Raw genomic sequence first — 13,861 nt, forward strand, 5'->3', positions numbered from 1 at the left:
TAGGAATAGGTGTTTGTAATGACCATGTTGGTGGCTGGCTGCTACTACTAGCCAACAGGAGGTGAGGCCAACCGCAACAGGCGATCGAGGTCTGTATCCTCCAATACCCTAAATATGCGCATTACAAATATTCCTGCAGGCACCTTTCCTGCCGCGTAACTTTTTGTTTACAAAACGCAATGACATAATTTTTTGATTACATGAAAGTATACAACATAATCTTCAATCTCCTGCAAAGATGGGACAAATCGTAGCCTTTCTGGTTGATATTTTAGATAATCTATAATTTTAGTAGAAAATCTTACCTTAAGATTAAACACAAAATATGCCTAGATAAAATGGTTGATAAAAACACTTAAAACACCCTGAAAGTTCTTTGCGTTTGTTGTCTGCCATACTATTACTTCACTACTTCAATTACAAGATCACCTGATTTTTACATGACAACAGAGGGGATACAAAAAACTGTGAAAGGATGAAGTGGACGTGCGCCTATAGGCAAATTTCGATTAGATAGAAATTACGATTTTTTGTAATTTGCACGTGGGTTAAAAAAAACACCCCAAAAACATCAGAGCCTTATTGATGAAAAATACGCTCATTTATTATTCATCATTAATTTGTTATAATACAATCAACTATGAAAAAAACAGCATTTTAGTGTTGTATAACTTAGTTTTGTAAATTGATGGCTTTCACCACAGGTTGGGCAGGGTGTAAGATGGGGTTCAGCTAATTAGCCTGGTAGAAACCCAACAATCAATGGGGTAAATATAGTTATAACTGGCAGTTTTGGCCTTCTAGTTTCCCTGCCGCACAGACTCGAGTGCTTAGAAGAAAAGGCAACATAGAAAGGGTCCCCGTATTGACGTTTCAAAACAAGTGCGTGGATGTATGTGACGCAAAACGTATGCCGACAAATTGGGGTCGTTTGCATACGACGACCTCCGTTGTGCTTCGATGGCGTTCTAACGGGCTTGAAATTCTCCTCTCAGGTGGGCTATGACATCGAACAAATAAAAGTAAAGCTCAAAGTTGTTTAGCCTTGCTCAAGGCAGTCGAATTATTCACTCTGAAAAAAGACCGCTGCTGTATAAAAACACAATCGTATTCACTGTGCGTAACATCGCATGACACGATGCCCCCGTACACTATCCGCATGCGTCGGCCTCCGCATGCGGTTAGTGGTACGAGTGCGGATAACTTGTGTGCACAGTAGTCGTACGATGTGACAGTGTGTATATGGGTGGGTCATGCGATGTGATTGCACGCACCACTCACAGGGTATACGGGTGTGTTTACAGCGGCGTCTTTTCGGAGGGAATTAAATGCGACTGCCTTGAGCAAGGCTAAAAGTTGTTCTTGGTTCTGTTATCAAATTAAAATTCTATCTCAAGTCTTCAGTGCGTGAATATAGGATAACAGCAGCCAGCCACCAGTTCCGATATTTCCCACACGAAAAAGCAGAGATCCGACTATATTTATATTATAAACTTGAAAATATACATTCTATATAAAACACAACGACAAAATAACTGTATGCTATATAAATAGCTGTGCTCAAACATGACGGTCATATAAAATTTTAAAATATGACAACATAATTTATCCTGGTTTCATGTGTTTTCACAATCAAAAACTAAATATTTTTTTTTCAAATCATCTATCAAATTTTTTAACAATAACACTTTCACTTCATGGTGTGTTGGAAGTTTTGGTTTTACGTTGCGAGAGACAGTCGGCCATTAACAGTGCTTATATGCATGCACGACATTGGAGCAACGTCATATGTTTTCACACCTTTCATTGGTTGGTATTTTGTTGAATATTCAGAAGCTAGTATGGCGTGCAAAATAAATCAAAAATATTATTCAATTACTACTTAACAAATTTAATAACATTTTTGTCCTGAGGCATTATGGCTACTTTATTAGAATCCAGAGATATCATAAGGCATGAAAGTAAAACACCCCACTCCCCTTGATGCACTCACACTTCATAACAATCCGTTTTCCCCCATTTCAGACCAGTAATTTTTGGTTTCAGGAGATAAGAAACCAATCTATGATATTTTCCCTTTAATGTAGACTTAATATTTATTACGCTTACGGAATTTATTACAGTATGCATGAGTAAATCAGAGAAAAAAATTGTTGTCATTTTCACTGAAAATATTTTAATATTTTCCCCACATTTGCACACCATATAATCCCAAATAGTAACCACCTCACGTGATCCATCTAGTGACTAAAGCAGAATGAAACTCAATCTAGCAGATAGTAATTTTGTTTTGAACTTTCGAGGTTGGATGATGTATCTTTGACTCATTTGAATGTTGGCATAATAATGCACTTGTGATTATAGTACCAAAAACCAATCATTAAATGTTTGAGCATAACCAACGACAGGAAACAATATTCTCAGCATGATTAAGCCTGATGAAAATACAGACGCTACGATATTCATTGCATTTTCTCCCTTTTTTATTGTAAAAATGTAATATTAATTAATAACGGCCATTGCAAAAAAAAGTCCGAATGTGTGATTATCTTTTAGCAATATAACTATGTTTGTATGTAGCTTGATTTAGTTAGCCTACCTAGAAAAAGTCGGACTGGCTTGTTTAAAAATTAAAGTCAACACAATCAACGACAGGGGCCTATTTCAATGTGAAGAGAGAACGCCCCCGTCTTGATATGCTGTGAACCTACCTTCCGAGAAGAGAAGAAATCCGATATTAATTCACATTGAGAAACGGTTTGAAACTTTCCTCGACACCAAACGAGAGAAGTTGCATAACTTGTTGTTCATGTCATGTCCTGTGTTCTTATGGCTGGCATTGTCATGGTTTTTGTGGTGAATGGAGCATGCAGACAACATCGAGAGTTACGGTAATTAAAATGTGTCACTTTTTTGCAGTTAGGCTGGTGCCCTCCTCAACCACGTAAATAAAACAGGGAAGCATCTCAGTGAACCAGTTTTTTTTATGACGTGCTGGGCCTCTGCAAGTGGTCACGTGGGTTGATGACATTTCGTGTGGTGTGGTCATAATAGTTCGCCATAGCAGACTTAATTAATTCTTTCTCAGTTTGAAGAACTTCCCTGCTAATTTTTAAACGGAACAATCAACCATTATAATCAGCCGCTATAATGTTCTTCCTCCATGATACTAGCTCAACATTCCAGCGTAGACACATCACACATAATGTCACACTCCGTCGGTCTCGCGGTCGACGTCACAGACTGCAATTTTCATCATCAAAAGAGGGCGCTAGAGCAGTTTGACGGTCACAGTTTTTTCTTTCTTTCTTTTCAGCGGACCCAATTTTCTGGTTCTCTGCTTCCGTCGAATTCTGCGCTTGACCAGCTAGCGATCAATTGATCGTTGAATTCCTGTTAACACTTAATGCTTGCGCAATGCATGTGTGCGAAAAGTATATTGTAAGTTCCCATAACGGAACTTTCTCCGCGGGGGGGGGGGGGGGGGGGGGGGGGGGGACATTTTCCCCTGTCACTTGATGAAAGACTGTATGTATGGGGCTTTTCAACCAGCCAGCAGGCCAACGCGAAGCAACAAAATACACATACATGTTAAATCAGTTTTAACCATTTATCTCAAATACACTACGACCTTCTGAAAAAGAAATCACTGGTTTGTTTCAAAAACAAAGGTATACTTTACATTCCCTTTCAGCGTTCCTCGCTAAACCGTCCCTGTTTGTTACTGTCAACATGAATACAATTTAATTTACTTTTTACTGATTAACCCCAAGTAAAAACGTGGCTCAAAATAATCGTCCAAATTTAAAACATTGTTCAAGCCAAAAAGAAGCATTCCCTATAACTAGATCAAGCGGGGAAAATGTGTATATTTATATCATTATTATAATTATTGTTCACATGTGTGTTTTTGCAAAAACCGTCAGAGTCCTCAATGTTTTTTAACTTGTGGTAGGTATAAACTTTCAGACTTAAAGGGTTTATAAGTTGTCATACTACAAAAACAAACATGCTGTGTGTATTTTGATTTCTTTTACAGTAGTTTAAAAAAAAAAAAAAAAACTATTTCAGACCTTCAACAATCGTGCAATACTATATCCGGAGGACATGATTGCATATGCAATCGTGTCCGCCCGGACGCTGCTACATAATGCAATTGTGTCCGTCCGGACACACTTGCATATGCAGCTGTGTCCGCCCCCGTGCAAAACCGTCCTTGCAGTAAATTAAACGCCCTCGGTCGACGGAACACGTTCGCAATTTTTTTGTACAAGCTTAGTGCATGTCATGAATGACATGACAGGGGGAATGTTCTGCCGTTTGGATTTCATGCTGCATACAAATTATACGTAGGTTCAGTGCATGCACGCTCGCTTACGCGCGCACAGAAACATGTACAGTCATGTACATGTCCACCGGACGGTTTTTGCATAGCCCCGGACACGATTGCGTATGCAAAAGTATCCGGGAGCGGACAGTATTGCATGGCGGCATAGTTGCATCTGACACGGGCACAGCTAGCTACTTGGAATGATCATGTTGTTTTTCTTTTGCAGTAAGTCTTACGAAAGATTTGAGATTGTCACACAAACTTTTACAATGCTGTTACAATGTTGTAAACAAAAAACAAAAGGCTTTAATACTCACGGCAGTTTGGGCCAGCGAAGTAGCCCGTGCAGAAACACACTGGAGTCCCGTGTACGTTGTGGCAAGCTCCGCCGTTCTGACAGTAACCAAAGACACACGGGTCTGGTGGAACGGACACTTAAACCAAATAGTGTGGGGAGAGAACAAGACAATTAGAGAGCAAAAAATAATACATATTTTGATAGTGTTTGCATCTATCGCACTTTCTTTCAGAGAGGCTGTCATAATGAATCACAGTAACTGTATTAAAATACAGGTCGTTGCAATGTGTCCTTAACATGGGCAAGACCAGCTGGGTAAGACACTTAAAGGCAGTGGACACTATTGGTAATCACTCAAAATAATTATTAGCATAAAACCTAACATGGCAACAAGTAATGTGGGGAGGTTTATAGCATAAACATTGTGAGAAACGGCTCCCACTGAAGCAACGTAGTTTTCGAGAAAGAAGTAATTTTCGGCACGAATTTGATTTCGAGACCTCAGGTCTGTCTCGAAATCAAGCATCTGAAAGCACACAACTTCGTGTGACAAGGGTGTTTTTTCTTCCATAGTTATCTCGCAACTCTGACGACCAATAATCGAGAACAAATTTTCACAGGTTTGTTATTTTATGCATTATGATAAGATAATATACCAAGTGAGAAGACTGGTCTTTGACAAAATTATTACCAATAGTGTTCAGTGTCCTTTCACTGTGATGCTTCGTCATGCGGATTGGACGTAAAGCCGTTGGTATCGTGTGTTTTGAAACGCACGTAATACCATGTCCACTTTATATCGGAAAGAAAAGGGGTCCCCACGGTGTTCGTGATTTGATTAGCAGCATATTGCGCCACAGCAACTTGTAAGTAAACCATTACATTGGGTGCTGTTCATAAAATAAGTAGATCTCATAATTCAAACATAGTCCCACATACCTTACAGGAAAATACTTTATGCTGTAGCGCTAGCTCTGAGCGTCACTGAGTGACGGATATGCGCGCTAATAAAAAGCCAATTATTATAGCGCCTTACACCTTCAGAAGAAAGTTTTTAAAGGCAGTGGACACTATTGGTAATTGTCAAATACTAGCCTTCACAAAAATTTGGCGACTGTGTGGAATTAGTTGAACGCCCCTGGTTCCCAGCGCAAGTGGCCTGGTTTTAAAAGCAGAGCGTGAAATTTACTTCTAGGATGTGCCATGGAGGCCGCTAGCAGAAATACTGTTTTGACTGTTTGAATAGAGAATAGACTTGTGTTGAATAACGTTCATTGTGCAATAATACCAACAGCACTCCGTTGCTCGTTACCAAGTAAGATTTGTATTCGAACAGTTGCTATTTTGAGTTACCAAAAGTGTCCAGTGAGGCACTGGACACTATTGTAATTGCTCAAAATGATCGTTAGCGTAAAAGCTTACTTGGTAACGAGCAATGAAGAGCTGTTGATAGTATACAAATATTGACTGCTTCGAGTGCTATGGTTAAAACTATGACTCCCGAGGTGATTCCCGGATCGGCGCGCTCTATTTTCCCGAGGCGAAGCCGAGGGAAAATAGAACGCTACGGGGATCACCGAGGGAGTCATAGTTTTAACCATTGCACGAGTCAAAGCAGTCAATATTTGTTTTATAACACCCCAAACATTTCTAAATACTGTACTATTATTATTAAGTTACAGACCTGAATGCTACAATCCACGGACGACTCGAATACAGATTGCAAAAACTTTTACTGTGCTGCATGTAGTGTCGTGCAATCCGAAATGGTTACAGACTAATAATTAACATCCTCGTGTACGCAAAGGACGTCTGGGTACTGCACGCCGTGTGCTAGTCTTCGGACTAGCGCACGGCAAACCGACGCACTATCACACGGCCGTCGTCTAGCAAAACTAAGACATGTCATGTGACGCGCTCTAAACCAATGAGCTGGCAGAATACTTGTAAGGGGTGTTATAATAAAAAACATTGTGGAAAAAAATACTTCTCCGAAGTAACGTAGTTTCAATTTGAGAAAGTATAGGCCTAGAACTTGTTCATGCCTGAAACATTTTATTGTATATATCACGATTTGTCCCCGTATTAAAAACATGCTGCATCGTGTGGCGTGCACATATTATTCTGGAAACAGCTAGCTGAGGTTCAGGGTTTTGTACAATAATGTAATGTGCATTTTTTTTTTTTTTTTTTTTTTACATCGAATGTTGCTTTTGGTGTATGGGTATACTCGGTTGGGTTTTTGTTTTGCACGATTGCGGACATTTCGCTTCAAGTTTCTGGTCCTTCCATTTCTCAGAGTTGTTTGGAAAACTACTTACCCATTGTTGGTTGGATTGGTGATGTGCAGTTTACTGCGTGTAACTGGAGGCAAAGCAATGCTCCGAGCACCCATCCCACCGGGCTGCGAAAGACTTTCGCTGACACAACCATTATATCCTAGTTTTACTACCAGTAAACCATGCAGTGCTTCTGAACACAAACTATTAAAAACATAAGCCTGTTGCTGGTGTGGTATAAGCAAGCTCACCAGAACCCACGATAAGTTTGAAGCGGCGAGTTGTCTGAGTGACTACCAAACCGAGAGTGTTTGTGAACGTAGCTCCCTCTCTGGTTGTTTGTGTTATGTCTGTGAGCCGTGCCAGGAGTTGACACACACCATTGCACTAATTTTCTCTTGAACCTGGTGCGGATCGAACACAATGAAATTGTAATGAATAATATGGATTTTGTCGAGAAACTTTATGTGTATAGAAAACAGAACAACAACTTTTTTGTGTGGATATTATTTACAAATCATGGCCCCAACGGGTTTAATGCTCACGTACGTGTGCCCAGCACAACTGTAGAGTCATGTAAAGGCTGTGGACACTATTGGTAATATTGTCAAAGACTAGCCTTCACAGTTGGTGTATCTCAACATGTGCATAAAATAACAAACCCTTGAAAATTTGAGCTCAATCGATCTTCGAACTTGCGAGATAATAATGAAGAAAAAAAACACCCTTGTCACACGAAGTTGTGTGCGTTTATAGATTGTTGATTTCGAGACCTCAAGTTCTAATGGTCTCGAAATCAAATTCGTTGAAAATTACTTCTTTCTCGAAAACTATGGCACTTCAGAGGGAGCCGTTTCTCACAATGTTTTGTACTATCAATCTCTCCCCATTACTCGTCACCAAGAAAGGTTTTATGCAAATAGTTATTTTGAGTAATTACCAATAGTGTCCACTGCCTTTATAATGAGTTTTATTGGATATCACAATCTTGCATTAGTTGCACTTAAAAATAATTACATATCCAAAGTTTCTCTTGTAACAATGCAGGACAGAACCCTATTGGAGAGCCATCGCAGTTCGAAATATAAAAAAATAAACAACAAACTAGAAAACCATCTTACACCCTTCCTCATAAACTTGAGGCTTTGATTTGGTTCATTTCGTTTTTATCTTTCTTTCCTCAGTATGTTAGTTTGTCTTTCTGGTTTTGCCATTTCCAGGGCCCGTGCACGGGAAAATCTCATACGATCGACATTTGCATGTAGAAGATTGAACAAAAATTACAATAAGAATGAGTTTTATACCGTCTAGTTCTTCGACAGATGCCCTTTGTCCCATTTTTCTCACAGAACACGAACATTCTCAATTATGTTTTGAGGAAAAACATTTGTAAGCAAACATGCCTCGAGCTTGTGTAAACCAGTGCCAAATTAAATCAAGGGAATGCGCTTAACACCTTTCTGCTAAGCAGGATACCAGTCACAAATTGTAAATGTATATAACACTAAGCTAATATCTCTGGTAAGCATAATTTTGTTGTGCTTAGCTACTTTTTGTCCTTAAAGGCAGTGGACAATAATTATTGGTAATTTAATCAAGATAGTTGTGGGGAGAGGTTGATAGTATACAAATATTGACTGCTTCGAGTGCTATGGTTATTGCTCCATGGTTAAAACTATGACTCCCTCGGTGATCCCCGGAGCGTTCTATTTTCCCTCGGCTTCGCCTCGTAGCAATGGATTTATCATCCTCGTACACGCAACGGACGTCTGGGTACTGCACGCCGTGTGATAGTCTTCGGACTAGCGCACGGCAAGTCGATGCACTATCATCACACGACAAACCGATGCACTATCACACGGCCGTCGTCTAGTAAAACTAAGACATATCATGTGACGCGCTCTAAACCAATGGAAAGGCAGAATATTGGTGAGGGAATTTATAATATAAAACATTGTGATAAACGGCTCCTTCTAAAGTAACGTAGTTTTTGAGAAAGAAGTTTTTTCCACGAATTTGATTTCTAGATCTCAGATTTAGAATGCGAGGTCTCGAAATTAAGCACACAACTTTGTGTGACAATTTTTTTTTTTTCATTATCTCGCAACTTCGATGACCAATCGAGCTAACATTTTCACAGGTTTGTTTTTTATGCATAGTTGAGATACACCAAATGAAATGACTGGTCTTTGACAACTACCAATAGTGTCCTGGTCTTTAAGGATTACGTGGTGACTTTGTGGACGTAGCGGTTATGTATAGGAGACATAGTTTGTCCCCGCTGGCGCTTAAAGATACTGGACATTATTGGTAACTGTCAAAAACCAGTCTTCTCACTTGGTGTATCTCAACATTTTGCACAAAATAACAAACCGTTGAAAAACAAACCTCTTCAATTTCTGAGGTCTCGGAATCAAATTCGTTGAAAGTTACTTCTTTCTAAAAAACTATGTTACTTCAGAGGGAGCCGTTTCTCACAATGTTTTATACTATATCAGCAGTTCTCCATTGCTTGATACCAAATAGTTTTTTTTGCTAACAATTATTTTTAATAATTGCTGCCAATAGTGTCCAGTGCCTTTAAGTGTTAACCACGGATGGTTTGACACTATGAATTTGAACATCAGAATATAAAAAAAAAAAAAGCAAACCGTTGAGTTGGAATGCTTGAGTCTGTCTGAAGGACACTCTTTCATTGATGTATTTACTTAACCATTTTCGTATGATTATTGTGCGCAGAGACGGTTAAATGAAATCTTTTGAAAAAAGCAACTCCCAAAGAATGTCATTTAAAGAGCAGTTGTTGTTATATATTGCTAAAACCCTGTGACTGTCTGTGCCAATGTAAACTATAGCAAACCAAACCTTGGAAAAAGTCACCTTGACTTCTCTAGAAAGTACATGTGGTTTGTTATTAAAGGCAGTGGACACTATTGGTAATTACTCAAAATAATTGTTATCATAAGACCTTACTTGGTAACGAGTAATGGGGAGCTGTTGACAGTATAAAACATTGTGTGAAACGGCTCTCTCTGAAGTACTATCCCGCTGCTTTTTGCGCTTTATAAATACTGGCTTTTATTATTTTAATATTATTATTAATTCGACGACCGATTGAGCTCAAATTTGTACAGGCTTCTTATTTTATGCATGTTGAGATGCAGGCAAGTGAAAAGATTGGTCTTTGACAATTATCAATAATGTCCACTGTCTTCAATACATTCCAGGTAGACTATTTTTAATATGTTTATTATGATGGTGGGGTTGGTATGTGGTAACACCGTGTGTTTATCAACTTGCTGGGTAGACTAATGTTCTTTTGAGAACTTGTTTCGCTTTGTATTCGACCAGTAAGCTAATGCGGAGTATATATATATATATATATATATATTTTTTTTTTTTGGGGGGGGGTGGGGGTGGGGGGGGGGGCAGATTTCCAAGTTCTAAAAAGAGCTGTCCTGCTTCTTAGCTACTGCCTGAGCGCGAGATAGAAAATCAGCAGAATATTGATTTAGTGGATCGAGGGGACTTCTCGTTATAAACTTCACTACTGCGAAGTGAGTTCTTAAAAGGTCTCAACGTTTCGACTTGCCTGCTCTCGTCATCGTCAGGAGACAGAAAAAGACGCCGTTTTGTTTTAATCTACTTAACGATACAGAAGAGAAAATTTCCAGTCCCTTGGATTCGGTTAGGTCCAAATGCTTGGTGTGAACCCATAAAACCTCACAACTCGAATTTTATTTCAACATCACTTTAATCTGATTTTTTTAATTTTTTTTTTTTTATAATAGCTACTATAAAGGGTGACATTCCTCTCTTTTGTGGCTCAGTAATTCGTCCCTCTAAGAATTGGCTTATAAGTGCCCGTAGACTCTCACCAAATATGGCACTGCATACGAACACATGCACATCCACAATGAACTTGCACATCCACAATGAACTTGAGTCACTATTTTGGTGGGAACTTGTTTTACGCACGGTTCGACGGTTGCGTGAAAATCGACACAAAAACACAACGACGACGTAAGACCCCAAAATAGACGGACACATACCTATAAATCTACCTCATCTGACGTCATACACTCGCCAATGGCCGTGTGTACATCAAAGAGATTTTCGTTTCGAGATTCACTGTATATGAAATGTTTATGACGATGGCAGAAAGAGGCTTTTACTGACCTTTAAAAATAGAGCATGCATTGAACCCTTTAAAAATAAGGGCACATACAAACAGAAATTGTTAATCGGTCTTTTTATTTCCAGATGGGGGAGGGAGGGAGTTTTTTTTTATTGTTTTTTTTTAAGGTTTTGTTGACATACCAAATATGAAATCAAGAATAAAGATATCATCATAATCACTATAAAACAGAGGGTTTGTGTGTTTTTGATGTTTTCAATAGTTTTGTCAAACAAATTTAACTCCTATATGACATTTTCTGTAAAATTGTTTCAAACAACTAAGCACAGTGTAGCCCAAGTAAATATTTGAAGAATTGTTCTTGCTTTGCCAACATGAATAAAAACCTTCTTTATAAACATCTTTTCAAACCTGTACATTTAAAAAAAAAAATATCAGCTGAAAAGGTTGTTTTTTATGGGGGAAAAAAATGGGGTCGGGGGACATTGAACGGTCGGGCGGGGACGATCTACAATTTGGCCTAACATAACTTTCGTTCTCACACTTTGTGGCACTGGAAACTAATACTCGAAATAGTTATTAGCATAAAGGCTTACTTGGTAATGAAAAAAAGGCAGCTGTTGATAGTCGTCCATAAAGATATGACATTATGACAAACGGTTAGTTTTTGAGAGAGATGTAACGTTTGAATCTAGTAAAATACTTATTTGTCGTTCATTCTCTTGTAACATTTAGAAGACCAATGAGTCCACGTTTTCATATATTTTGTTGGGGGTACTATGTTGGGACACACAAAGTGAGAATACTGGTCTTTGACAACTACCAATAGTGTCCAGTGTCTTTAAAGGAACACGTTGCCTTGGATCGGTCGAGTTGGTCATTGAAAAGCGTTTGTTGTAATATGCATATGGGTAGAAAGATGCTGTAAAAGTAGAATACAATGATCCACACACACATGCCTCCAAATTGCACGGTTTTCCTTTTACCTCGTAAAATTATGGGCCGACCGTGTTCGTTCGCACAGTAAAAGGAAAACCACGCAATTTCGAGGCAAACTTGTGTGGATCATTGTATTCTACTTTTAAATTATCTTTCCAACCATATGCATTTTATTACAAACGGTTACAAACGCTTTTTTATAGACCAACTCGTCCGATCCAAGGCAACGTGTTCCTTTAAGGATTATGTGGTGACTTTGTGGATGTAGCGGTTATGTATAGGAGACAGAGTTTGTCCCCGCTGGCGCTTAAAGATACTGGACATTATTGGTAACTGTCAAAAACAAGAGATGTCCAGTGCCTCGAAAGTTGCGTTCAAGTTCAATTCAATTCAACGAACATTTATTTCCACAAAGGGTAATCAGTTAATACGAAAACAAAACAATAGATACAAGTTACGACGAACAAAATTACCAAAATGTAAACAAACAACAAATCCCGAAACAGGATCTATGGACATTATGAAGAAGACAAAATCTGTAACTTTTATATGCAAACATGATTTCAATCGCACTGTAGTTTGAGGAACATTATATAAATGCTTTTTGCTGACGAAGCACTTGCTTGCAGTGTGATCACTTCATGTAATCAACCTTATACATAAACTGACCAAACTGAAGAAGTTTGGGATGGATTGGCTTAATGGGTCCGGAGAACAAAGTGAGAAACAGATTACAAGTGTTGCATTTTTACCAATACTATAGTATGACTATTTATTTGACCAATACAAAACCAAAACCAAAACCAAAGTAACAATAATACAAGTAAAAACAAAGAGGGGAAAACAGTTAGAAATAAAGCAAGTAATCAGGTGAATAATGTCAGAAATAAGTAAATAAATAAATAGATAAATAATTAATTATAGAAATAAATACAACAATAAATAGTTAACTAAATAAATAAATAAATATTTGCTTTGAATAGGAAAGAAACCAGAATCATTTGAAAATTGCTATACTAGAAATAATGCGCCGTGTTTCATCACCAATGATGAGGTCAAGTTTAATTACTCATTGTCTGCTTCACCGAGGACAATGTTATTTCACTTGTCCCATATGTATCCTGTATCTCAAATTTGTGTCTTTTCTTGTCAGCACATTGTTTTTTTTTTCCGAACCACGTGATTATGTCACGCTAAATTGTAGGTTTGTATATATAATAATGGTATTCATTTAACTTTTTAATTATTTTGTTTATTATTATTATTGGTATTTTCTGAGTTTCTGTTACTTACCGTGCCTGTGATATATTTGAAGTATTTACTGGTCAGGAGTGTCTTTTGATGTGTGTTTATTTGATGTATGCCTTTGCTGATGAATGTTGAATAAACGGAGAAATGTAACTCTACATCAAGAGAAATAAATAAATAATAATAAATAAATAAAATTAATAAGGAACGTTGATAGAAACAAAAATTGAGACAAATTAATGACATAACCCAACATCCAAAACAAATATAAAATAGGTCTAAATATTATGGTAAGAGATTATAAAACCTGAAGTTCAACCAGAAATAGCATATAGAGAAGAACTGTTAGAAAAAAAGCAAAAGGTTAATAACCACATAACAAACAAAAAACCATAAACAAATAAGAAACGTTGAAATAAACAAAACATACAAATGACATAACCCAACACTCAAAACCAAAAAATAGTAGGTCTAGATAAATATACACCAGACTATAATGGTAAGATATTCTAAAACCTATAGTATAAAAAATTGTATCAAAAGTATAACATGAAATTCTACCTCTAACTTTAAGTGTTAACATTCAGGCCTTTATTTGGACTAACTTAAAGTCACCTGGAAGTGGTATT

General features: G+C 37.8%; 1 protein-coding gene across 2 annotated transcripts in view; it reads right to left on the reverse strand.

Moving 5' to 3' along the window:
* Positions 1-7,198, reverse strand: part of LOC139938971 (uncharacterized) — a 49,339-nt gene extending 42,141 nt beyond the window's left edge. For both annotated transcript variants that reach the window (XR_011786247.1, XM_071934656.1), the window contains exons 1-2: positions 6,950-7,198; positions 4,648-4,764 (exon numbers count right to left, since the gene is read on the reverse strand). Coding sequence is in view for 1 of the 2 variants with exons in the window: in XM_071934656.1 (XP_071790757.1) it covers positions 4,648-4,764; positions 6,950-7,061 (229 nt within the window). In the remaining variant the exon portion in view is untranslated. The remainder of the gene's footprint in view (positions 1-4,647; positions 4,765-6,949) is intronic.
* Between the last annotated feature and the right edge of the window lie 6,663 nt (positions 7,199-13,861).

Source organism: Asterias amurensis, chromosome 6, assembly GCF_032118995.1.
Source record: "Asterias amurensis chromosome 6, ASM3211899v1".
In the NCBI taxonomy this organism is placed as follows: domain Eukaryota; kingdom Metazoa; phylum Echinodermata; class Asteroidea; order Forcipulatida; family Asteriidae; genus Asterias; species Asterias amurensis.